The 27,582-nt window shown below is 43.6% G+C and overlaps 1 protein-coding gene across 1 annotated transcript in view; it reads right to left on the reverse strand.

Moving 5' to 3' along the window:
* PTPRG (protein tyrosine phosphatase receptor type G) overlaps positions 1-27,582 on the reverse strand; it is a gene marked incomplete in the record, with an annotated part of 820,292 nt that overhangs the window by 54,892 nt on the left and 737,818 nt on the right. The window contains 2 exon segments of the mRNA XM_027775507.1: positions 9,753-9,844; positions 22,540-22,626. Of these exon segments, the coding sequence (XP_027631308.1) occupies positions 9,753-9,844; positions 22,540-22,626 (179 nt within the window).

A 27,582-nucleotide genomic window follows, 5' to 3' on the forward strand; every position in this document is an offset into this window, starting at 1 on the left:
GCTATGTCACTGGACTCCCATGTAGTCGACCAGGGTTCGAGTCCTGGACCCGGTGGCTTAAACTCAGGCTGGGTGCATATGTGTGCATGCCCAAGATCCCAAGAGGAAAATGGAGCAGAAGGGATTGCGGTGTGGCCATCCTCCCTGGAGGGGGGTGATTATTTTTCACTTTCTATCTCTCTGTCTCTGTCTTTCTGGTGAGTGCACGTGCCCTATAGCAAAACCTCTCCAAAAAAAAAAAAAAGGCTGAGGGCAAGCCGTATTCATCACAGTGGTTGAGAATTTCACATTCCCAATAAACTCATGGTGCCATGATTAAGGACATGGGCTCTCACTAAGGATGTGGACTCTAGTTCAAAAAAGGAAAAAAAGTGTCCACTTTAGAGCTATTTCACTCTGCAAGGTAAAACCGTGGCATTTTAAAGGTCACAGCCTGCCTCCAATCATTGAAAGACATGCTATCAGGCTAACAATTTATTATTTTTTCCCCTCTGTGAAGTGCTTGACTATAATATTCAAACTAATGTCACCCATGTCCAGACATCTGTCTGCCTGCTACCTCCATGGCTAGATGTAAATCCAGCAGAGGTCAGTTTGATGGTCACGGAAGTATACGACCCACTAGTCTCTCCAGTTTAAAGTCAATCACACCTGCTGGGTTTCTAGCACTACCAATAACATCCTAAAGCCACCAGACAGGCAGATAAACAGACAGATGCACCCTGCATTGACCACTGTCAGCTACCAAGATAACACATCACTTGCCTTCAATCAACGTATATAGCTTAGGGTCATAAATATTTTTCCTCTATATTAAGATGAATATAAGGCTAGGACTAGTTAGAAGTCCTAATCGGTTTCCCCTCATACAGTTTTTCTATTAAATTCTCTCTACATGAGCCAGATGATTGTAAAATTAATGTAACTAGCAGAAGGCCAAGCAATTAGGACAGTGTCATAGATCTTAACCACTCGGTGATTTTTTTTTCTCTTTTTTAAGTCTGGAAAGATTCTGTGTGAAATAAGAAGATATCCATCTATAAGATTTTTTTCTCCCTACATGTATGAGCTGCAATTAAGACCGTAGAGAATACTAACAGCATTAACTACAGATCAGACACTTTCCCTGCATTTGTAAAGACATCTTTGATTTACCATGGATCAACTTGACAGGGATGTGAAAGTGATATGCATTCAGTAGAAACCATACTTTGAACACACACACCATTTTGGTTTTCATTTTTAATATGTCTCTATTATATTACATGAGATATTCAACACTCTATTATAAAACAGGCCTTGTGTGAGATCGTTTTGCCCAACTGTAGGCTACTGTGGCACGGTAAGGAAGGTGAGACTAAGCTATGATGTTCAGTAAGATATTAAATCCATCTTCAACTTAGGATATTTTCAACATGATTTATTTTTATTTATTTATTTTGCTTTAGGGCACATCCACTTGCTGGGGGAGGGGGAGAGGGAGAGAGAGGAAAAAAAATATCCCCCAGGGGGGAATGACCACTTTGCAATCCCTTCTTCTCCATTCTCCATTTGGGATTTGGGGTACACATGCATAAGATCCCAGAGTGTTTTTCAAGCCACAGAGTCCACATCTTGAACTGTGCAGTTGGCCATGTGGGATCCAGCTGCCTTACCCACCAAGCCACCTACCTGGCCCACAACAGCTTTTTGGGGGTCATAACCCATCATAAATTGAAGAGTGTCTGTATTAACATGGGCTTAAGAGATAGGTACTCTATTCATACTTATCTTACGGTTGAGAAAGTAAGTTCGGATTAGCCGAAGGCCGGAGTACAACGGAGGAAGCTAGCTGTAGAGCCAAGCTAGAGAGTACTTCGGTTCAGAGAGACAATGCTATCATCTGGGAAAAGAGAGACTGAGAAGAAGCCACTGCTCAGCCAGGTATTAGGGACATCGTCTCTGCTCAAAGACAGCATTTGTGTTGGGGAAGAGTTGAACACACAAAACAGTGAGAGCAAGAATGGTGTGGAATGTGAAGTCTTTGCCTGGTAAAGACTACAAGTGCCATAGAAAGAATGGATTTAATGACTCAGATGAGAATAAGTGCCACTGATACAAGGGTGGTGGTGCTAGAGATTGCATCAAGAAGGACAGTGTGGGGTCAGAAGGTGGTGTGGCGGTGAAGGCACTGAACCCCTACATGGCCAGCTGCGGTTTAAGTCCTGGACCTGGTGGCTTGAAAATCATGTCGGGCATGTGTGCATGCGTACCCAAAATCCCAAAAGGAGAATGGAGGAGAAAGGACTACAGCATGGCCATCCTCCCTGGGGGTGTGACTTTACCTCTTTGATTATCTTGTCTTGTCTGTAAAATGGGAAAAAGAGCAGTACCTTATTCATACACTGTTATGAAGAGTAAATAAGATAACCCAAGCACTTAAAGAGTGCTTAGTATTGGGACCAGCAGTTAGCGTAATGGCTATGTCGCTGGACTCCCACATAGTGGACTGCGGTTCGAGTCCCGGACCCTGGTGGCTTAAACTCACGCTGGGCGTGTGTGCGTGCATGCCCAAGATCCCGAAAAGAGAATGGAGGGGAAGGGATTGCGTCGTGGCCATCCCCCCTGGGAGGTGATTTCCTGTTTTCTGTCTCTCTGTCTCTCTCTATCTGGCGAGTGCCACGCGCCCTTTAGCAAGAAAGCTCTCCAAAAAAAAAAAAGAGTGCTTAGTGTTCAGTGAATACTTAATAACTGTGATTTATTGTTAGGTGCTATTCACTTCTCATGCACAGCCCAATGATCTAGCAGCTATGCTTACTCCCATTGTGTAGATGAGGAAACGGTGTCTAGGAGAGACCACGGAGCTTGCCCATGGCCCACTATCATTATAAAGTGATAGGACCTCCAGGCTGATTCCAAAACCAAGGTTCTTTTACACTGTTTATCCCCTAGATCTTACATTTGAAAGAAACTTTCCAGTGAAAAAAGGGTTGAAATATGCTTTGTTTTTAAGGGTGGGCTTCTATTATCTGGAAAATCCACATTAGTAGACCAATAACCTTGGTGATAACCAAGTGAATGAAATGTGATCGTATTTACCCTTTTACCTGGATGCTTAGCTGCTGGGGATTGGCTTACAGTCTGTTTAAGAAAAGATCTCTTCAGGGCCACCAGACAGCATGGTGGTTAAGGCACTGGACTCCTCCATGGCCAACCATAGTGTGAGTCCCAGACCTAGTGGCTTGAAAGTCATGCTGGGTGTGTGTATGCCCCAAATCCTGAGAGGCGAGTGGAGAAGGGATTGTGGCATGGTCATTTCCCTGGGAAGTGATTTCTCACTTTCCTACCTCTCTCTAGCAAGTGCCAGTGCTCTATGGCAAAAATATGGGGGAAAAAAAAAAACCAAATAAACAAAAACCAAAAAACCCACCTTCTTGCTTAGTCTGGAAGCGTATGGATATATAATAGCTACTATTAAGATTCTGGTAGCCTTGAAGTCACCTTGTACAGTGCACAGTTCCTTTAAATTCCCAGGCAGATCTTTCAACTCTATACCAAATTCCAACCAAATCTATCCATGGGTGGGAGAACATACAAAGCCCTAGACAGTACTCAGCTCAGGTCTTCTACCCCCTGAACCTACAGTCCCCATGACTGGCTATGATCACATACTGTCAACCAGGCCTCTAATGCGTAGACTTGAATTTCAGGAATCCAGGCGCCCTCTTCTTTGCCCTTTCAATCTCCCAAAGGCCAAGTTCAGGCCTCTGTCTGTGCTTGGTAATACCTCTGCATCAGCTCAGGAAGGTAAAGCAAATATGAACTAAAAGAACATTATCAACATTTTAGTTCTTGAGTTAGGGCATGACAGATAGATTTTTGTCTAAACCAGACTCTTAGGATGCAAGGAGTGTTGTGGAAATTGGAACATTTTATTTCCTGCCATAAAAAGAAATCTCTTTTCATTTATGACACAATGAAGTCAATAAAGAAAGGGCTTCATTATAGTCAAAAGACCAATGAATCTCCTTTGGAGATAATCTCTGTATAAATAAAATATGCCAACAAGGTTGGGTTAATCCCAAGGGCTTTAAACTGCATGTTTAAACCCCTTTTATATGCTGGCACCCTGCTGAAGCCGGTGACCTTCAAATTATTAAGATGTATTTTAACTGCTGGAAAGGCATGAATCATCTCTGGATTTCTCAGCTACTGGTTAGCAGCAGCATCTTGTTTTATAATGCTCTTATTAGAAAGTTAGATTTTCTTAATTTCCAGAGAAAAGCGCTTATACGGACATTTGTATTTGATAATTTGCACATCTGGAAAGGCCCTTCAATATGCCCTGTCACCTGGCTAATTTCATGAACTAAGCTCTGATTTTTAAAAAGTTTACATATAGTGAAAATCTAAGAGAATAAGTAATACAATACAGTCAGTGTAATTTGTACATGTCACGGTGAGTAATGCTTTATTAAGAATAGCAATGAAAATAATACCCAAGTTGTTCCAGAAAAATATTGCCAGGTCAGTAGATTTTTAAATGATCTTGTTGATATTAAGAATAGTATGGATCTTAAAGACAGAAATTTGTGACTACTTCAGTAGCTTAGAAGATGAAAAGCATATGAGGACTGACAGCTGGGTTATTGCGTTCAATTATGCTTTATCCTCACTCAGCAACAATGGGGACCCATTAACCATGGAACATTACATTTTGAAGAACCATTAGTGAAAAATATTAAAGAGTCAAAGCCCCTTTCATTCTCTTGCACGAGTCACAGTTTTAACTTATCCCAATCCCCTCCCCACAACTTTTTCCATAGATCTTACATGGACCAGGCAGTGTAATTAAAAATCTTCACATTAAAAGAACTGATGTCATTTTTATTGTGATTGGGAACTAATCTCATTCAGCACACCTTTCATGAATAAATACTGTTGCATTATGAGCTCTTTCTAACGTGGCTGATCAACCTCAGCCACCCTGTCAAAGTCTCTAGCATTTTCACATTTTACGTAAGTATAGGTAAGACCAAGGAAAAATGTTTCCAGTTTTAAAGGACTGTATTTGCCAAGTCATAAATTGCTGAGTTTCAGTTAGAATCAGTACAACTGATAACTCAAAATCTTTTTATTTCCTTTGCCAGAGGGTATCTGTGCTTGCCAGAGACAGAAAGAGGGAGAAAGCACCCCTAATGGGGCACGGTCATGTCTCGATCCCTTCTCCATCTTTCCAACCTGTCAGGATTTGGGGCATGTGCATACACCTAGTGTGCTTCTCAAGCCACCTGGGCTGAGATTCGAACTATGGTCAGTTCTCCTAACTACTACAACACAGGGCCGGCTTCAACATTCCTAGAAAACTCCTGTAAATTGCTGTCTCTAAGGGAGAAAGCACAGGGTTAGCAGAGCTTCCCTTAATAATTTCCTTAGTTTGTAATACTTCTCAAAATTCAGTGTAACTTACTGATTCCGTTTATGCTTTGGGATTTAAAGACTAAAGCTGTTTATTTATGAATTTTAACCACAGAGGAATCATCCAAAAGATGATTTAGTGTCTACATTTGTGCAATATTCAGCATGTCTGTGAATTGCTCCCTAAGTCATTTAAATCACACAGACCTGTTTTTGCATAGGTAATGGAAGTATTGCTCGGTTGAGAGTCTTTTTCTCAGGAAGGAAGAGAACAGAAATGACTAGAGAACAGAGATGAGACGAGACTTTTTTTTTTCGTATGGAGGAAACTTCAACAGAAGAAGTATGAAACTTCCTCCAGGAGGATAAAAGAGAATTTAATGGGGGAATCAGATAGCCAGTGTCAGTGCAAGGAGTGATGAAGAACTCAGAAAAACACACAGAGAATATTCACATGTATTTGAAAATGCCCCTACTGAATGAAGCAATATCCCAATGAAGAGTCTGAAGTCTTGAGGTATCAAAACTGTCAGGGTAGCATGCCAGGAAGTGGCAGAGCCACTTCTAGGCATCTGTGCTTTGAAGTGACACAGAGAATTCCAATGTTAGATCCACCATTTAGTGATGTAACTGTGGGCAAAGTAAATAGTATCTGTGTGCCTCAGTTTCTTCATCTGTAAAACGTGGATATCAACTACATATGTCCCTGTGAGACTGCAGTAAAAAGAACATAAAACATTTACTAGGTGAATGCTTAATTAATAGATGGTTTTCTTAAAAAAGCTAACTATAAAATAAATGATAAGACAGAGTATACTGTATATCCTGCAATGACTTATTGTACAACAGTTTGATGCCTTCTCTCAAGCTCACCTCATTGCACACCTTTTTTAAAAATAATTACTTTATTTAAATTTATTGATTTATTTTAATTTGATCAGAGAGGGACAGAGTGTGTGTATGGGGGGGGGGCTAGTGTGGGGAAGCAAGCCTCCCAGTCCAGGACTCGAATTGCAGTCAGCCATGTGGGAGTCCAGTGCCCTTAACCACCATGTCACCTGCTGGCCCCATTGCATACATTTTTAACTAGAATAATGGTTCACTCTACTGGCAACTGTCTGGAAATATCATTAAAAAAATCAATTGTAGAAAATGAAAAGCTCAACTAATTAGTGGATACATGTGGGGCCCAGGCAAAAAATAAAAATGAAATCAATCTGGGGTCCAGGATTTGTGTTACTGGGTTCTGAACAAAGATCAAATGTAATTGAGATTGAATGGGAAGAAAAAGTATTCTGTAAGACCTCTATAAATTGTTATTTTAAGAATAAGAACAATCAGATAATTCATTTTTATTTTAAAAATTTTTCAAGAGGGCATGTGTGCTCTCCAAAGAGAGAGACAAAGAGAACGAGAGAAAAAGAAAGGAGGAAAGTGAGAAAGCACTCCCCCATGGAGCATGGTACGCTATCATCCCATCTCCTCCATTTCTCCTTTTGGGATTTTGGGTACATACATGCACACACACACACACACACACACACACTCACATGCCTGGCCTGTTTTTTAAGCTGCTGGGTCTAGTACTCAACCATGCTGTTGGTGGGATCCAGCTGCTTTAACCACCACACTATGGGCTGGCCCAATATCAGATCATTTTTAAGGTAAATAATTTAAAGGACCCCATGGAAGTTTCCATTAAAGAAATGTCGTTATGAAAGCTTTAATGGAGCAAAAATAACTAAATAATTTATTAAAATTTGTATCTTGTTTGAATTTAATTTTCCTATGCAAGACACAGTTTTGTTGCAATAACCAGGAGAAACCATGACAATAGAATGAATTAAAAGTACTTCATAAATTTAAAAAATTATAAATACTAGTATTAAACAAGAGCCATAAGGTTTTATTTTAAAGATAAAAAAAGGTATAATGATCAAGCTGAAAGCCCTTTAAGGAAAGGTCATTTAGAGTAACTTCCAGATAAGGGAAATAAGTACATCTGTCTAGTTTATTAGAGATGAACACTATGCCATCTCTGAAAATCTAAGAAAGCAGAGATTAGCCTCACTGCTGGTTTTACTAGGTGAGCCTTTATCACCACACCACCCTCCACATTTACAGTAACTCCCTGTTACAGTTTGTCCCAGCTCTCAAGAGGGCACCTCCTCGCTAAGTGAGGTACAACTGAATACTGTGGATTTCTCAGTAAGTGGGGAATTTGAGGAAATTTTATTTTCACATACCTACATTATCAGTGAGAATGAATTAGGAGAAACTCACGTTTCAAAGGGAGAAAAACACAGTTAAAGAAATGTCTTCAGGGCCAGCAAATGGTGTGGTGGTTAAGGCACTGGATCCCATATGGCTGGCTATGGGGCATTTCAAGTCCTGGACCTGGTGGCTTGAAAAATCCCAAGAGGACAAAGTCTGGAGGGCAGGGGGCTGCGGTGTGGCCATCCTACCCCCCACCCCGCCCCCGCTACTCCCAGAGGGCGATTCCTCACTTTCTCTCTCTCTCTTTCTCTCTCCAGTGAGCGTACGTGCCCTATAACAACAACAGCAACACATCTAAAATAAAAATCATCTTTGCTTAGTGCATATTAACTTGGTAATTAAATAGGTGGCTGGGACATAATGGCAGAAAACAAAAGCAACTTGTGGGCTAAGGCACCTGCTCAAAGATGTGGCAAGGCGAGCACAAGCAACAGCATTTTCAAAGGTTCTGGGAAACCTGAACGTTCCAAAGCCCACAGAGAAGAGCTGTGCATGCTCAAGTTTGTGCAGATCTGGGAGATTCAAGGAAACTATGGGGTCGTCAGGAGGAATGCATCTTTGCACAGAAAAACACGTCATGACTTTTCGAATGACCTAATACTGATTTCATGCTGAAGAAGACGGATGACTCCTGTCTGCCTCCTCTCCCCTCAAAGGACAGGTGTTGTTTCCTCCACCAACGATAAAGAGCTGGGGTCAGCGGGGAAGAACGTGCAGTAGCACAAAACCCATCCTGTCTGTGCGGGACTCATTCAGTGGCCACCACAAAATGACCTCACAGGAATTCAGTCAGACACTTTCCTATCACCCTTCTTGTTTGTGTGTGTCAGGCTGCATGAGAAAAGTTGGTCAGGATGGATAAAACATGGGCAATCCTGGCAATATATAATGCTTTAACATATACAGACACATAAAGGGCCAATTAAGTCCCCAACCACAGCCACAGCTTGTGACAATCTGCAAACAAGAAGTTTGTTTTGTCTGGGCATCCAGAGAATGACTGCATCTCTGAGCTTCACAGCTATGGCCTTTTAAGAACTTAAAAAGCTGCCATTCATTCATTCATTCATTCATTCATTCATTCTGGAAATAGTTAAAGAGTACCTACTATGTGTCGGGCATATTCTAGCACTGTAGACATAGCCATTTACCCTAGTGAAGCTTCTGTTCTAAAGGGGATAGATAGCAAACGGACTAGTAAAATAAATATTAGTTGGTAGAAAGTGTTTTGTAGAACGAGACAGATAAGAGTGACAGGAGAGCTTGAGGCGCAGAGGGAGGCTCTGTTTATAAAATGTCAAGAGGACAGAGATGTAAGTTATCTGAATATGTATTTAGAAGCACACACTGAAACCCAGAAGTAAAAAGTTCAAATCTGGCAAAAGGGAAGGAATGCCAAATAAAAATGGTGAATGAGATCGTTGGATCCCACATCCTATTACAACTAACCCACCGCTGAACTTCTAAAAGTTCATGGCATTCTCCAGAAATCATTAGTGTGCCTCTCCGATCCCTACCCTAGCCCTGAGCATTCTTTTCATCTGAGGACAAATGAAATAGACACGAGGCAAATAAGGTATCCGTGGACTTTGACTCAAACATCCTAATAAGCAAAACTGCCAACATTAAGAGAAATGACTTCCAGAGAACTTCCATTTTTTTCTTTGAGGGAAAATCCACCTTTTAATAAACATCAGCATATGTGATGATTTAGAAATGGCAGCACAAATTGTCTATCCAAATGGAATTCAGTCCAAATATATTATAAATATTTTTGTATATTTCCTCTTTTTTTTTCCCTACTGATACTTCTCTTTCTGAATGTAACTATGTACACCATTAACTCATAGCTATTTGCTCCTTTTAACTGTATTTTATTACTTTGAGGATTTTATTACTTTGCCAATATGTAAAGGAGCAAAAAAAATTCATTAAATGACCCTTAGTTAAGGATCTTTTAGACTGGACAAGTTTTAAAAAGCTATAAAAATAAGATTTTTGTCATGGTTATTATATAAGGTTGAGAACAAAAGAAGAAAAAATGATCTCACTGGGACTAAGAGTAGTGTCTTACTTACCCGGAATAGGGATAATGGGGATACTCTCATTGGGGACCACCCGTGGTGAACTGCTATCTTCTACATAAAAATGTGCAGTCTGAAAACATTTTCTGTGTAGAAAAAATCAAAAACAAAAACATATTAACGGTGAGACCACAGAAACACACTTTGTCTGATGAGTTAATCATTTGAGTTCATCATTTTCCAATTATTCCCCCAGCTTTCCACATCACACAGCACTGAGGGCAAACCCATGGAAAAGGCACAAGATACAAGACATGGCTAATACCCGGCCCTGTGGGAGGAGTGCAAACAGCTGAAGAAGGTCCTTGCTCTATTACAACCTTAGCCCACCTGAGAGCTACAAGGGAAAGGCTCAGTATTTAGCCACTCAGACGTGAAAACTTGCTACATCCAGTGAACTCTCTGCACAAACTGCTGGGATCACCCCACCAGTTTCTAAATTTGCCACGTTATGGAGGAACACGTTGCTATTCTACACTCCCAGCACTAAGTTCAAAACCACACCTTGAACCCGCTCAGATGCAGTCGTCACACAGCCCAAGTCCACAACAGCACCACACTGCTCGTGCTTCTCATAGGCCCCCGAAGCCTCAGCCAGCTCTTTAAAGGGGTCAGAGGGCTTCGAGGGGGCACGTACTCCAAACCTGAGGCCCCTGCCAGACCACCTCTGAGACAAGGCCCTGAAGCCCTCACGTGTCGTCCGCTTGTTTCTTGTCCTGTTTTGTTTTTACCTGTACTTCAGGCAAAGCAGGGAGCACACACCAGTCATCATAGGACAGGCAGCGAACAGAGAAGCCATCAGCAGCTCGCTCAGCCTCTGCCTGCGAGGCCGGCTGGCCCTGGGCTTCCCAGCATCCACGTCACTGCTCATTCGGCCCTAATGAGCTGCCGGAAGCACAGGCTGAATATTTAATGAGGCTGCTCAGCGTGAATGGCTATTGTGACCAGAGAAGGGTCCCTGTTCATCTGGCGAGGGGCTTTACAATAGCTGGCCCTACTGCTGGGTCTTTTAGCCAAGCAGGCGGCATCCTTCTGGTGCCCGGTGTCACTGGGATCCGGCTCATTCCTCTGGCGTCTCATACCCAGCTACATTCACACCCACCACAGCTTTGCTTTTTCTGGGGACCGTATTCCAACTATTAGAGTAAGTCACCTCTTTTTTTAAGAGTCTTTGTTCATTTAGTCTAAAGTATCTTGGATGATTCTATTGGACATCTCATGTTTTCTTGAAGCCTAAAGGGGGTTGGCCGGTGGTGGGGGCTAGGAAAAAAAAAAATCAAGCAAGTCTATAAACCAAAAAAGATCTGTGTCAGAAGACATCTTGGAGTCAGACAGAATTTTCTATCTCAGCTTTATACAAGGCTGTTATAACCACATGTGATCAGAAATGATCACATGTCACAGACGGAAGCCTTACTCTGTAAGCAGGGCCTGCTTTCAGATGGGAAGTCACTCTAACCCGGTTGTACATTTGCATCCTGTTCTCAAGTTGGTCTGAATTGCTACTTAATACCGGTAGGGGATCCTGAACGGAGATTACTCCAACTCTCAGTACATGTCTCAAAGGAAAGCTCTTGGCAGAGCACTGAGAAAAAAATGATTCCTTCTATGAAATATCTGGCATTAGTAACACAAACAATAAAACCAGTGAGCATCACTTTTTGCTTAGCTGCCTTCACCTAAATTTGGGAAGGATATCAGTTAGATTTAAGCCTTGTGCATGTGAAACGCACATGATACTGTGGGCCGCTAGTGCGAACCAAGTCTTCCACGGGATGGAAAATGATGAAAATCCATGTGACAACACAAAACGAAAGCACACGATTTAGAAGTCTGAGGTACCGGCTTCTTTCTGTTTTTAAATTATACCAAGTTTTCTACACTTGGGTCCCTTCCTATCCTCCCCCCACCCCCAACAATCTGCACAGATTTCCAGAATGTAACATTAAAGTCCAGACTGAAGTTACGGACTTCAAAAACGCATGAGAACCTTGACCACCCAGTGCCATATCTGAGGGAAACCTGCTTTTGTGAAGTCACGGAATGACCATTCAAGTATTTAGTAGCTCAAAGAAGTGCTCTACAGTCTCTGCGATGAATGGTATGCAATTTACCAGGTCAGCCTTTAATAAACTGAAAAAATGAACAAACAAAAGAAGTAACTCTTCTGTTTTCGGACCATAATTACTATGCCAATTAATTTCTACAATATAAAGCTCTTAGTGAGTAGATTTGTTACTGGCTAAGTTACTGTTAAAGTCCAGTAGCTTGGAAAGAATAAACTATTGGGTCGTTGGAAAAGTCTTGATGTAATTCTCTAAGTACAAATGCATCAGGGCTTCTCTGATGACCCAATATATTGTAGGGTTTTTTTTTTCTCTACGAGAAGTCAGGTAGCAGTCCAGCTGGTCTCTCAGTTCCGTGTGGAACTAAAGGCTCCGCATGATCCCTGACAAAAGCAATGTGTACTGAAGCAAATCCCACTCTCGTGCCCCATGTGCTGTGTTTATAATGGATTTTCCCTGGAGCCAAATAACTGTGATTGCCAGAGAAACGCACACAACTGGGGCTGAGGGTCAGAAACCCAGGAGACAAAGCTCTGTGCGTCTACCTGCCTCTTACTGCACATCGCACACTTCCCTCCCACACACAGGAGTGGGCAGGTCGCTCCTGAGGTTTGGGGCGGGGGAATGTTTTCCCTTAGAATAAAGGTTTTAATGAATTTGACGTTTTGTTTCCTCAGCCCCCACTGCACAGCATCAAGTGCACAGACGATGCATTTTCGACAACTGTCTCCGGTCCTTACAACACTTTCTTAGGCCTGGCAAAGTAGTGGAGTAATTCTAAAGAATTACATAAGCCACAGATGACTTTTGCTGGAAAATTTGGACATGGCTATAACAACTATCACTTAAAAAAAATCAATTAAAAAATTACCCAACTCCCCCTCCTAGTGATAGTCATTATTAATATTTTAGAATATATCCTTCCACACTTTTCTCATTTATTTGTGAACTATTCCTCGATCTCCTGCAATGGTCGGACCATTAATGATAAACGAGACAGACAGGGCCCCTCCCCTCATGATTCTAATGTTTTCATGAGGAAAATAAACTACGAACGAGTAAACCAATAGTTTTAAATAGGGGGTATGAAGAAAATAAATAGAATGATGTGATATTAATTGATGGGGAGTGACAGAAGAACTTCACTGAGGAGGTGGCATTTGGGCCAAGACCTGACTAAGGAAGACTATTCCTGTGACATTCTAGGGGACGACCATTCGAGGCAGGTCTAGCTGCTTAAACACCCTTGGAGCAGACGGAGCCTCGTTGGTTGTAGGATCTTAAAGGAAGCCAGAGATGAAAAGGCCACAGGAGATCTGGACAGATAGCCGGGCAAGAACCAGATCATGCAAGATGCCCAGTTCATGAAGAGTCTTCTGGAGCACCAGAGCAGTGGAAAGTCAGCGGAGTGCTTCAGTCCAAGTAATGGTGGCACAGTCTGGTTTTCCTCTTTAAAAACTTCATTTTGGTTGCTATGTGAGGAAGAGACTATTGGACAGCAAGAATAGAATACAGAGATCATTCAGGGATGATTGCAATCTCACCCAAACACAGATAGATGGACTGTTTTCTGTTTTTCTTGGTTTATTTTATTTATTTATTTATTTATTTAGAGGTTTTTGCTATAGGGTGCGTGCGCTTGCCAGAAAGACAGAGAGAGACAGAGAGACAGAGAGACAGAAAGCCCCCAGGGGAGGTGGCCATGCCACAATCCCTTCTCCTCCATTCTTCTTTCAGGATCTTGGGCATGCATGTACACACGCCTGGCATGAGTTTAAGTCACCAGGTCCAAGACTTGAACCACAGTTGGCTACATGGGAGTCCAGCAACATAGCTATTATGCCAATTGCTAGTCCCTATTTTATTATTTATTTGTTTATTTAGAGACATTTTTGCTAATAGGATGTGTACAATTGCTGGAAGCAGAGAGAGAGAGAGAGACAGACAGATAGAGAGAGACAGAGGGAAAGTGAGAAACCACCCCCCAGGGGCAATGGCCATGACACAATCCCTTCTGTTCTCAAGATTTTGGGCATGAGTGTACATGTGCCCGGTGCTGAGTTTCAAGCTGTCAGGTCCGGGACTTGAACTGCAGTCAGCCACGTGGAAGTCCAGCACCTCAACCACTATGCCAGCTGCTGGCCCCATCTTGTTTTATTTTTGAAAAGAAAATGTGATCCTACTCTACACATATCTCCTTGATAACATTACTGCTATCTTTATCACTAATGTTTGCTTAATCTTCCATTTCAAGGAGGTACTACATTATTGGTATCTAATCTATCTTTTTAATAACTATTTATTGGGGGGTGGGGTCTTCTCTGGACCAGGGTCTGACAAAGGTGCTAGGTTCCTGTCAACTCTTTATGACCCTGAATAGCACTGAGATGGTTCCTTTGTGAATAGATTCCACATGGCGGATTTAATACCTGAGAAAAGCAGTTAGACACCTCATTACGTTGTATTTCAACTTGCTTATTTCAGAGAGGTCCCGTGAGTACTTTTGTATTTCCACTTTCAGTGGTATTCAGGAATAAAAAATCAACAACGAGAAAGCGTTGTCTCTAATTGTGAGCTCAGGGGAGAGGAGACAGAATTCAGATAGGAAGTGCTCAAGGGCGTGCCTGAACACGCAATTCAATGTTCTTTCTAGGTCCAAATCTCTTTCAGCCAACTTCCCTAAATGTCCCTCTCTGAATGAAACAGATTCCTAGGATGAGAAGCCTTTTTCTGACATCATAATTTCATCAGAAGGAACATTTGTTTATGTAAAACCTTAAAGGCAAAAAGCAATAAAGTAAATGTTTGAAACGAAAACACCCATTTACAAGTTTAACTACAAAGTATGATCCAGGGGCTCCCCACCATACATTTTATGTTTCTACCTCTCTTTCTTCTTTTTACCTCCCATCCACTCAGGGTGCTACGAGTCACTGCAGTTGCTGAATGATCCATGATCCCAGGTGTGAGTAAGGCAGCCCAGTTTGCGTGAGTTGTTGTTGTTTTTTTTTTCAATTTAAACTTGTGGGTATATGGGACAGCATGGAAATGAAACAGGTGATGTGAATCTGTTGGTCCCTAAGCTGGTCACTTTGCTCATATGCCTCTCACAGAGTAAGCATCTTGTCACATGGAAGCAGGCCTCCATGTAAAGGCAGACATTTTTCATATAGCATGGCCCCTAAATGCCCCCCGAATGTGTAGGTGTTTGACCAAAGATGGCCCACATGTTATATTTATGCACACCTCCACAGAAGGGTTCAGTAGCAAGACGCCAGCGAGCTTCCTTCGTTGTTATTCTTTCATTCATCTCTTTTTGGAAGACCCACATGGGCTCATTTATTTTAAAATGATTGCTAAGAAAGGCTCAACTGGAAGTCAAGAGGCGGACGTGTGCTAGCCTGTCCAGGAGCTGCTCAAATCTGGGCGGATTGTGATGAGCAGCTCCCTCTGTCTCAAGCCCACACCCAGATCCATGCTGTGTCTGACTGCTTCGTGGTAGAGATGTGCATGTATTTGTGAGTCTAGTTTCTAAAAACCCATGGGACACATGGGGCTTAGGGTCATAAATATTTGCTCTTGAACTGAAATTTCAAAAAAAGTAACTTTTTACTCTTTCAAATAGGGGAGATATTTTGAGGATAGAGACCTTTTCAAAAATCCTAAATTCTATTCTTGGGCATGCAGAGGGGCTAGATGGTGGTGCGGCGGTAAAACCGGATCCACATGGGAAGGTTACTGGTTTGCGTCTGGAGACCTTCCTGAGAATGCCGGGCATGAGCATGCCCGTGACCCAGGTTGGTTGAAACTGGGGGTATACTGCAGCATCCAGACCCTGTCCAGGGTGCTATATCTTGTCCCTCTCACTCACAAATAAATAAACCTAAAAACTAAAACAAAAAGCAGAGCACGTGTGCAGAGTGCATCTTCTACTAAGGATGCAGAAGACATCAGCGAGCGTCAGCTGTCACTTTTCAGTCCCTGAGCTCCCCACTGTACACACATGGCTAGCACATGACAGGTTCCAGTGTGTTTAATTGGCCCTCTTGACTAATGAGACAGAGACACACACACACACAGGCACGCGCACACACACACACAGAGCTGCTGTGACAGTGCTTTATTAATATATATTCAAGTTACACAAGCCTACTATTCAAACGAAGTAGAGCAAACTACAAAGATAAGCAGAAAATCTCTACATTTCTGACCTGCCACCCCATTTCCTTGCAGGACTCTGACATAATTCTTAAGGAAGAACACCAGAGTGGCCATATTTCTATATAAAGCCTTTCCCTTCTGCAGCTTTTGTTTCTGGGTACGTGTTTAGGTAACCCCTGATATGGGCTAACACTTTCCTTATTCCTCTTTCCGCCCTGTAAGGAAAACCTGGCCATCGCTGCGGTGACTAGTACTGTGCAGGAGCCAAGTGCTAATGTTGAGTCCAGAAGGAACATTGGAAACTTCTGGAATCCCACTCGACACTGTTCCCTTTCACAAAAGGTTCTTTAGGGGCCAGCAGGGACGGGGTGGTTAAGGGTGCTGGACTCTCATATGCCAAACCGTGGTTCCAGTTCTGGACTTGGCGGCCTGCTTTCTCTCTCTCTTGTGGTTCCAGTTCTGGACCTGGCGGCCTGCTTTCTCTCTCTTTCATTCTCTCCCTCTCTGGTCAAATTGAATTAAATAAGTACATAATAAAATAATTATATAAAAAAAGGTCCCTTAGAGGACAGGGAACCAAACCTGCTTATGGGAAATGGCATTTCTGAGGCCTACAGACCTAGGGTTAGCATGTACATCGCTGCTGACAGACCTGGGGTATCACCTTATTCTCAGCCGTGGTCCTTGGGGACACAGCTGTCCTTGGGGACGCATTGTCCTCAATGGCATATGCTGTGGAAAGGAGGATCACAATAGGTTTTCTAGACTCATAAGAAAACCCGGAATCAAAAACTAACCAAATGTTGATACACAGAGATTAGAAACCAAGTCACTGTCTTCAAATTAAGCTCAATGGCTTTATAATCACATCAGGATGAGAAGGAGTGTGTTAGCAGAACACAGCTCCACGTCTGCCTGCAGCCTAGAGCGGCCAGTTGGCTGATCAGCTGCTGAATATTAATTAAGCAATCTTAACTGATTTATAGACTACCCCCATATAAATTTACAATGGCACGCCTGCTAATAATTCAGTTTATTCTCCTACTGTCAAGAACAAGAACCACATTAATATTTGGTTTTGTAAATGGTTCTGTTTTAGTAAACCTTCCATGAACAAGAGTCACTTAAAAATAGAAATGTTGAAAACACTGACATGCCTCCAGGGAAGATGATTGAGAGCTGTGTTAAAAAGGCACGAAATGATTTATTAGGGCAAACTGTTTCAAGAAATCAAAGTGACAAATACAATAGAAGGAAAAGGCTGTGAGTGTTATTGGGCTTTTCCTCCAAGACTGTCTGTTCAACGTAACTCTGGGGTTCCCCTTGGAACGGAGCCCAACTTAAGTTCTAAGTTGAGATTTTTCAGATACAACAACTGACTTACTGTTAGGTTTCCTTTACTGCATGCTAAGTGATTCAGTTTATAAAACCCAGCTTATATTCATAGCATCTTTTCAGGAAGGGATCTTCTAGAAGGGGAAAATCAGAAACCGCAATGTGCTTCAGGTGGACATGTTTTCCAAATCATAAAAAAGGACACAGGATCTGATAAATGGGGACATGCTCTTGGGTATCATTAAATGGCATCACTTTGCATCAGAGCTGCACTGAACATCCTGGGGCATATGATCGTCAAACCTTGGATATCTGGGGGCTTCTCAAATATGAGAAGGGAAGGAAGGAAACAAAGGGAGCGGAAAAGATCAGAACCAGGTGGAAGATGGATGGGGAATGAGAGGATGCAGATGTTAAACAAGGACAGAATGTTTTAAAAGATTTTTGCTTTCACATGGGTAGGGGAGATGTCCCAGTCAGCTGTTAGAGCCGAAAGTGACAACGATCTGATTCCTGCACTGAGAGTTTATTGGATGATTCTAACAGCCTGCAGTGAAGGACTTCAGGAAGGTGGGAGAAAATTAACAAGTTGCAGGCACAGTGAAGGCCTTGAAACAGTATATTCTCTTGCTAAACAGTAAGTATACCAACAAATTCTTGCATACCTAGGGCGATGGTAGGAGGAATACTACTTTTTTAAGCAACAAGAGAGCAAAAGTCACTTCATAAACCACACTTGACAAGACCAAGAACCTGAACTTGGCAATTTTTATACTGCTATTGGCTGCAAGGAAGTGAACCTGGGACAGCACTGGGTCCCAAGGCTCTTAGCTCTTACCTAGAAACAGAGACTTGATGTCAGAGATGACTTGGAAGAAGCTTCTCTTTGAATTCTAGCATGAAATGTTCAGAATATCTGGAGTAAGGCTTGAGGAATTCACTCTCCACCTCATGTGCCACTGTCTATTTCAAGACACTGACACAATCCCCCCACCCCCAACTTGGGAAGGTTCCTGTAACATGATAGTCCGCCTGTTTGGGGAATTCACATTTTATTTACTGCACATATTATTCAGTATTTATCATCTAAGATGGTCTAATGGCAACTACTTACTTCTTTACCATACGGATTGACTATATTTTGCTATAAGAGTAATATTTTAATGGCCTAGTAGGATATTAGGTGCCTCTTCACTGAACAGCCCCGGACTTCAGTACTTTTTAAATACTTAACGCAACCTGGGAAAAAAGTTTATTCAGATATCACACTATCACATAGGTTACATTCCAAATGATTTACGAATTAACTATTAGAATTTGAGACCATGAAAGCACTTAAAGTAACCTCAGTGTAAAGAGATTTTTCTAATGATAACTCAAAATCTAAAAGACATAAAAGAAAATAGAGATACATGGAAATATATAGAAGTTAAAGAAGCATCATAAGCAATTACATGGCAAACTATGAACCGGAAAACAATGTCTGCAACCCATACTGCTCACCAGTCTTTCTCTTAAAGATATAAGTAAAACAGTTCACAGAAAAAGCCAAAAAAGTTTCACCCTCACACCTCAACCTCACATATAATAAGAACACATTAAAATTACACTAAGATACTATTTCCGGCAAACAGACTGAAGTCTAACAACACACTGTGCTGGTGAGGCTGCAGGGAAATTGGCATGCTTAGCACTGCTAATAGAAGCTCATCTTGGTATCCCATCATGGAGGGCAGTTTGGGTGCCATCCCTCAAAACTACGAATGCATCGGCCCGTGACACAGTCAATTTCTGAAATTTATCCTACAGATATATTGGGTTGTCGGAAAGGTCATGACACATTTTTGCATAGAGAAACATAGAAAAATTATGGCATGACTTTTCTGACAACTCAATACTTAAACCCACTTGCAAAAATGACAGTTATTCACAATACTGTTTGTAATAACAAAGACAAAGTACAACCAAAATGACAGCCGCAGAGGTTTAGTTACATAAGTTGTAACACAAAGGAATAGCATGCTTGTTTGTTGATATACATAAACAAACAAACAATGCAAAGAAAAACCGTGTTACGTGAAAAAAAGCAAGGTCTGTGAGAGTGTATGGAGCCACTGCTGTGTAAAGGAGGATACAGGGGTACCTACTCTTATGTGTTTATCTATGTGCACAAGGCGATCTCTGGAAGAATGAACAACAAACTGGCTAGAGTGGCCACTATTTGTGAGCAGCTAGGGAGGAAGGTGGGGTGGCTGATGAGCTGAAGATGTAGGAGTGTATAGCACAGAATTTTAAGATTTTTAAACTGTGTCAAATATTACCTATTACAAATATGAATCAACTTTTAAAAATAAAGGAAATATATGGGTCTGAGTTCTGCTGTTTTCTTCCTCTCCTCTCTTGGGAGTCATCAGCTACCATCTCTCACAGTCATTGTCCTGCTTTTCACAGTTCTCCGCACCCAAGGTCCCCTTCTTTTCTGTTCTGGGAGGGGACAGTTCAAGGTAAGCGCATCATGACACGGAAAAGGATCAAGCCGTATCAAGTTCATGTGCATGATCTCCGTTACTGCTCTTGTAGCTGTCTGGAGGGTTTCAGTTTAGGCATCTCTGGGGGCTTTTCTCCTCCCACCTGGACAGATTTTGGACAGAGATGCCGGCCAGGAGAGTAAACGAGAGTGCACGAAAGCAGACAGAGGTGAGAGAGCCTGGTGCTTCCTTTGGTCCAGTTCCCACAGAAACCTGGCAGAGGTTACTGGGGGAACTTTATTCTCCTGAGATTTTCATTTTGTTTTTGCTATAGGGCATGCACACTTGCCTGAGAGACAGAGAGAGAATTTGAAAGTGAGAAAGCACCCCCCATGGAAATGGCCATGCAGCAATCCCTTTTCCTCCATTCTCTTCTCGGAGTTTTGGGCACATATGCACACACAACAGGTGTGTTTCTCAAGCTGTAGGTCCAGGACTTGAACCATGAAGTTGGCCATGTGGGACCCAGCTGCATTAAGCACTGCACCACTGGCTGGCCCCCTAGAAAGTTTTCTAATAGAGCAACTGGGTCAGGAGGCAGCAGCAAACACAGCTGAGGAGTGTAGGGGGGAGGAGAAGAGAAAGCGGGCTGCTGGACCTGGGTGCACAGAAGCCTAATGGAGAAAGGGGACTGGGGATTCTGGAGGAATAGGGTGTGGGAGGGTAGCTGGTGTGAGAAAGAGCAGCTACTTGGAGACTTGAAGACAGGCTCTATACCGGCCCGCCTGTTCCTCATGGAGTAGCCGGCACGGCACTGCACAGTAAGGAGAAGGGGTAGATAGGATGGAAGTCCCAGTTCCTCAACTTAAGCAGTGTGGGCTCGCTGAGTAATTTCTCCCAGCCTCAGTTTCCACATTGTCTCAATGGGGTAATATATTTCACACACTAAGTATTTCACAAATACTCCCACATTTGTCTTTACCACCACCCCATGGAAAGGAGCTCTCATTACATCCATTTTTGAGATGAGGAAACTGAGGCTCAAAGAGCTTCCACGTCATAGAGCCAGGAAATGGTATAGCTGCAGTTGGAATCCACATTTCCCTGGGCCAGAGTCTGTCTTTTTAGCTACTGCATTAAAAAAAAAAAAAAAAAAAAAAAAAAAAAAAGAAAAAGAAAAAGAAAAAGAAAAAACATAAAAAGAAAATACGATTCACAATCAGGTGGATTCTATAAACACCCAGGGTCTCCCAAGAAGGTTCCCAACTCACAGACCGCGAGGATAGAGACTGTGCTTCCCCCAAGCTTCCTTCAGAAGCAGAGGAGGTACCAGACGGACTGAATGCCTTGTAGCGGGATACAGTTTCTAGCCACCTCTCTCGGGCTCTAACATGTGTCTGTAACAGGCCCAGTCCCACTTCGGGTCAAGCACATGAATGAGTCTAGCAGGCCATAGCACCACTTCTGGGGCAACTTAGAACTTGGATGTGCAGTTTGTCTCTGAGCTGTCCACAAGATGCTGCTGGCTCTTTAAAGTGTTATAGTTAAAAAACACATTATATGGATGAAAACATGTGGTATTAAAGTTAAGCATTTAAGTGATGGCTAAAGTCTCCCTCTCTTGAGAGAAGATCTTTCAATCCAAAGCTATACAGATGGGTTTCTATTTCCATTTTTTCCCTTGCAGTTTTGAAGATGTCTTAGAAACCAGAGACTTCAGCAAGTAACAAGATTATAAAAATAATCGAACAATTACATTGCCAGTGTCCGCAGTTATTGCCTTCTTCACGAGACCAGAATTGCACCGTACACGTTAACGTACCTCACGGGCTTTCTCATTCATCGGTCACAATCCTGTACTGTACCTTCTCAGATATCATAGGTATATCTGATTATAACAGATGGATATTGAAAAGTTTATCCCAATAATTGATTTACCCACAACCAAGGGAGTCAGGTCATTTCACATGAAATTTCTAGTGTAAATTGTATGAATTGGTTCATTAAAAGTAAAAAGGGGTGACGTAGGATATATATACTGATTAGTGAATTTGCCTAATTAGCAATGAAATGATGAAAGATTGTCACATTAATACTAAATAGAGTTTGCCTAAGATAAACCTTACTGAAATATTAACAAGAGGCCTAAGTGTAGCGATCAAGTTTGTATAATCATGACTTCTAAATGTGTATTATTCATCTTTCCAGGACAATGATTTTCCACCCTAAGTATGCAAACTGTATTTTCTAATTTCAGCCTTAATATGGAAAAGAACATTTTACATCCACATTTGCTCAGTTCTTTCTCCCCTTCCTACTCTTTGTCCTTAACATCGATACATATATGTTACTGAGATATTTTCACTTATAAGACTACATGCATGCATTATATGTATTTCAAGGTTCTAAAACATGCAAATACCTGAACAATGGGAAAGAAAAATGGATGCAGCACACATACGCACAAACATAGAGCATCCCCAATAGGTACCAACCTAGAAACAAAAAGCATCCCCCCAAACTGCAAAATCAGGCAAAGCAAGCACACACAGGACATTCTTTAATCGGTCCCAGCTACCCGCAAGCTGAATTGATGGTTGCAAGTCTCACTGTTGGGAGTTTCGGTAGGAGAGGTGAGTTTCAGCATCGTGCTGTCCAGAAGACTTTAACCCTCAAGGCAACAAAATGAAAATAGACAAGCCAGTCCCAGCCATCGAGATCCTCCCCCCCTTAAGCTGGACCGCCCCTCACCTGCTCCCCTTCTCTCCTCTCTCCCCAGAAGAAGGCACTTCATGGAAACGTCTGGGAAAGCCCTTGGACTTTTTTTTGTTACACCCTCTGAATGGACAAAAAACAAGAGAGAACAGGTGTAGAAGACAGTATTTTCAATTGGCCACCCAGAGTTGCACACAAACGCCCCCATCCCCTCCAACACATACCCCACCATGAGGCCCCATCTGGGACCTTTGCAAAAGAGGATGTTTTCCACACAACAGTGGCCCGTTTCATGAAGGTCTTCTGTGCCGACTTACATAAAATAGGAACTCTGCTCTTAAAAGCCATCTAGGTGTTAGGAGCCCTGGCGTTAACGCGGTGCAGGGCTCTCACAAACACCATCGTGAGCCTTTTCCTTCAGGCACCTGTTCCTCCACCTCTGACACCCTGCCCTGGCAAACAGGATGACTCAGAGTACCACTGGCATAAGCAGAACGTGGCGAGATGCTGCGGGGGACCATTTGGGCTTCCCTTCTGCCACGAGTTTCTCTGAATTGGGTGCTATCAGGCAGATGTGGAGCTTCGTCTTTTCCCCATGTATGCCTCTCCACTCTGGGCAAGCACGTTCCCGATCCACGATTACAGGTTGCTGAATTCACAGGAAAGGCACTTCAGGAAGATGAGAGCGGTTTGCAAATAACTTATGTATTCAGCCCTATGTGTAGTCTCCCCTTAAAATGGAAACAACCTTTACCTCGAAGACTTGGCTATGGAATTTGAAAGGTGCACTTTGTCACACAAGAACATTTGACAATGTTTAACTCTGTTTAATCCCCAAACCACCTGGACTACAGCATTTTATACCAAAACGATTCCTTTTCTCACCAAACTCTGCTGATAGAACAGCAACAACAAATGAAGCTATGTGAATGCTCTCTTTCCTGGAAACTGCTGAGCCCCGCACAAAACCCTGGATTCCAAAGATGATACTTGGCTAACGTGAGAGTCACCTGATGGCTTTTTATTTCTAGGAAGGGACACCCTGGAATGTTGAGTACTGGGTTCTTCTTCCAGAATACAGCCTTCACTGATTTTGATATTGGGTTCTAGTGCCCACACAGGCACCAGAGCGTGGAGAAGCCACAGCTGGGAACACGCTTCCCGGGGCGGGAGCCTCTGACTCGGAACTGCTCGGCTCCCTCTGTCGCATACACGCTGGAACTACAGCGCCGTCCCCGTCCCCGACATCCCGAGTCTGCTCAGTGTGGCTACAAGCATTAGTCTGAAGAAATCACGAGTGTGTTGGAATGTTTTTACAAATTTTCATAAAAACTTGAAATTTGCAGCTTCCGAAAATATTTAGACTTTTTCTCAACCCTTAGCCCTACTCTGAATTCTGCCAGATTCACTCTTCCGGGAATGTTGGAGCAGAGCCGGCGATCTCCGCAGTTTTCCTCACACACGATCGCAGGCGCTTCAAGCTACCACCCGTGCTCTGACGGCACTCTTCCGAGAAGCAAATGCCGGGAAATCAATACCTAATATCGCAAATCGCCCAGGGTGCCACTTGGGCAAACGGGCAGAGCAGACGCAGCCCACCCTGGGGGAGAAGCCCGTGCACCCAGAGGAATCCCAGGGAAGGTGCTGTTGCCTAGGAAAGCCTCAACATGGGAAGACGTTTCCTCTGCGAAAGGCGAGTTCGGTGGGAACGTCTGCGTGCCCTCCCCTTCCCGGACCGCAGCAGCAGTCCAGTCTCTTTAGGATCCCCGAGCTTGTCTAAATGGCAACCTCTAGCAGCAACTCGCCCCGCTTTTGTCTAATGACTGTGTGTTAGCCCATTCCAAGAGCTGTGACTGGCATCTCAGGGCCAACTCGACAGCAGGGGGCCGGTTACTATAACAACTGACAGCTCTGGTGAATTCTGAAAGGCCCCTGAGTAGCCATTTGGGAAACAGTTATTGAGCAAAAAGTTGCCTGGGATCGACAGCATTAGCCGCCACATGGTCCAGACCTCCCTGAGCACAGTTGTAGAGGGGGGGGGGGACCAGGTGCCCATCACCGGGAAGAGCTGGGGACCTCAAAGGCTCCCCCTCCCATCCCTTTTAGCTCTCCAAGCAAGATGGTTTAACACCACAGTGTCCTCCTGAACGCAAGCCCGCCGATGTAGCCCATGCTTTGGCATCACAAAATGGCCTTTAGGTCTCCCCACTGGCATGACACACAGGTTTTGAAGAGCTGAACTGTCAAAATGATTCCCAGTGATTAAAAAGAAATTCTTAAGACATGGAGGCCATCAATACAGGCTCCAGAAACAGAAACGTAGCACAGGCAGACACCAGTTTTCAAAGGAAAACGGTGATGCTCAGAATCCTCGTGACCCAGTAAATGATCTGTGTGCGGAAGAGATTGGTGAGCACAAGGGCCACCCAAAACCATGCCTCGGAGGCCCGGGTTTTCCTAGACTTGAGAGAAGTTGGATAGAAATCCGCCTTTTGCTACTCATTCCTTCCCTCAGCACAAGAGGACATTACGCATCTGACCCAGTGCCTTTGCATATGCAGAGATGCCTGAAAAGAATCGGATTCAGCCAGGGCAGGACCTTTTCTTTGCACAGAGGAAGGGCAGTCTGATGGAGTTTTGCCCTCTGGAGATGCCGAATGCTCTGTGGTCCAGCACTTCTAGGTCATCTCCCATGCAGCTGCCCCTGCATGGAAAGCTTGTTCTTTTTTCCTTTTCCTATGAAAATTGTAGGCCACACATCCTCTCCTCCAGGAAGCCCTCCTGAGCTCCCTCTCCCTTCCCATCTCAGCCTGGCCAAGAGGAATGCAAACTTAACCACCCACAGGGGCCAGGCAAGAAATGGGGTGAGCCTGGCAAACTGGCCAGAGAGTGCCCCTTGTAAAGCAGCCACCACAGCAAGTGTGACCCGGCCACCAACACATGGGAGTATGAGAACGATGTCAACAGATCTTTCGATTTATCACGAGAACCCAGACAGTTGGGTTTTTAATTAATTTCTTCCTATTTTCAAAAGGTTTTTCTTTTTTCTTTTAAATCTAAAATGAACAGGTCAACACACTAAAAACAGTCTGCAGACCACCAGTTTTGCACCTCTATTTGGGATAATCTCTATGTAGTTGCTCTTACCATCCATTGAAGTCTGAGCCTCTTGAAGACAAGAGCTTTGCCTTCTCACGGAATGTCTAGTGCTTGGCACCAACTAGATGCATAAGAAATGCTGCTGAATGGATAAACGAAGGAATAAATGGGCCAGCCATCAAGAGTCTTAGGTCGAAAAACCCCACATAACCCTCGGGACCTCTAACGTGTAGAAGCCCTGGGATCCTAGGGAAGTCATCTCCCCCTCTAGAAACTGTTTCCTCTCTTAGGACGAGGGTGACGTGGCCCCTGGGGTTCTGCCCATCACACACAGCTGCTGTGAGGGTTCAACAACACAACAGGTGCCTTGAATTAATTACCCACTGTTGGTTATCATTATTAGTGGTGTTTCCCCTCTGCTGTTTGCAGCCAAAGGGAGAAATCATACTTTTTTTAAAATATATTTTTTATTTGAGAAAGAGAGAGAAGGGAGAGGGAGAAAGCACTCCAATGGGGTGTGGCCATGCTCCAATTCCTTCTTTATTTATCCATCCTTCTGAGATTTGGGGCACACACACACATGCACCCGGCATGTTTTTCAAACCCATAGGTGCAAGATTCGAACTACGGAGCTGGCCATGTGGGATTCAGCTACCCCCATCACTAGGGCACAGGGCCAACGCAGGAGGGGTGCCTGTGGAAGTCTAGATAACCCACTTTGGCCATTCAGCGTTTTTTGTTTGTTTGCTAGAGGGGGGCATCGGCTTGCCCCCCGTCATGGGGTACAGTCACCCTGCAATCTCTTCCTGTCTATCTCTTCCTCCATTTGAGGTTTGGGCACACACATGCCTGGCACGTTTCTCAGGCTGCCTGATCTGGAACCCAAACCGCGCAGTTGGCCATGTGGGATCCCGCTGCCTTAGTCACCAGGCCACAGAGCCAGCCCCAGATCTCTTTTATCATGCCTGTCTCCTCTGTGACTGCTGGGGCGGAGGGAGGGGGGGCGCGGCACCTACACCACGTCATCTGCGAGAAAGCTTGGGAGCCTGGGCTGTGACAGCAGATGGGTGAGGGCTGTGCGGCTGAGCTCGTGGCAGCTCTCAGTGTCATTGTCACTACTGTGGGAATACAGGAGGGATCTGCGCTCCGGCGAGGCACATGTGGTCATCCCACGAGCAAGAGAGGGGTGTCACCACAAGCCCACACTCGACTTACGCGCGCATCTGTTTGTTTGCCTGAGCCTCCATTATGCCAACACAAATCCCCCACACATTTGCGGTTTGCATCCCTTCATATTTATTACACTCTGTCTCCCACTGAACATCCAGGGAGAAAAAAAAATTGCAATGTCAACAAAACTCACTTGTTTTCACGAAAAACATTCTTAATGAGGAGGCACCAGCACATGGCCAAATTTCTAAAAGTCTAAAAATGGGACTCAGAGGAACAGAGAGATCTTTCCCTGTCCGCACATGTGGCCACACCAGTGCTGACTGGTCGACCACAGATGGCTCGGTCACGAGCTGGAGAGGGACTTTTCTAGAACAGGGCATGAAATCCTCCTGATACCAGACTCTCACAAACCTGGGTCAGATGTTACTATTCCCACTTAGCGAGTTTCCCATTTTCTGTTCTAGAATCTGTGCAGTTAGTTCAGCCCTATCCGAATCCAAAACGTCAAGCGCTTTCCACCCCAGAAAGTCCTTCCCATCTAGAGTACAAGGCTACGTAGCAGCAAGGTGACTGGCACCGAGGAGCTGGGATGACAATCACGTAAGTCCCATTATTAAACGCCCGAACCTTCTCACATCATGGAGAAGAAGCTGAGAGGAAACATCACTAGTCAGCTTTCAGAAGCCAGCAAGTACAGTGGTCCCTTGAAGTTTTCTTCCACGTGATTTGGACAAGTCCAAAGCCACAGATTGGTTTGAGTCTGGTCTTCCAAACCAATTAACTATACCATTAGAGGATGGTATACAT

The sequence above is a fragment of the Tupaia chinensis genome, unplaced genomic scaffold (genome assembly GCF_000334495.1).
Source record: "Tupaia chinensis unplaced genomic scaffold, TupChi_1.0 Scaffold000569_1, whole genome shotgun sequence".
Classification (NCBI taxonomy): Eukaryota; Metazoa; Chordata; class Mammalia; order Scandentia; family Tupaiidae; genus Tupaia; species Tupaia belangeri.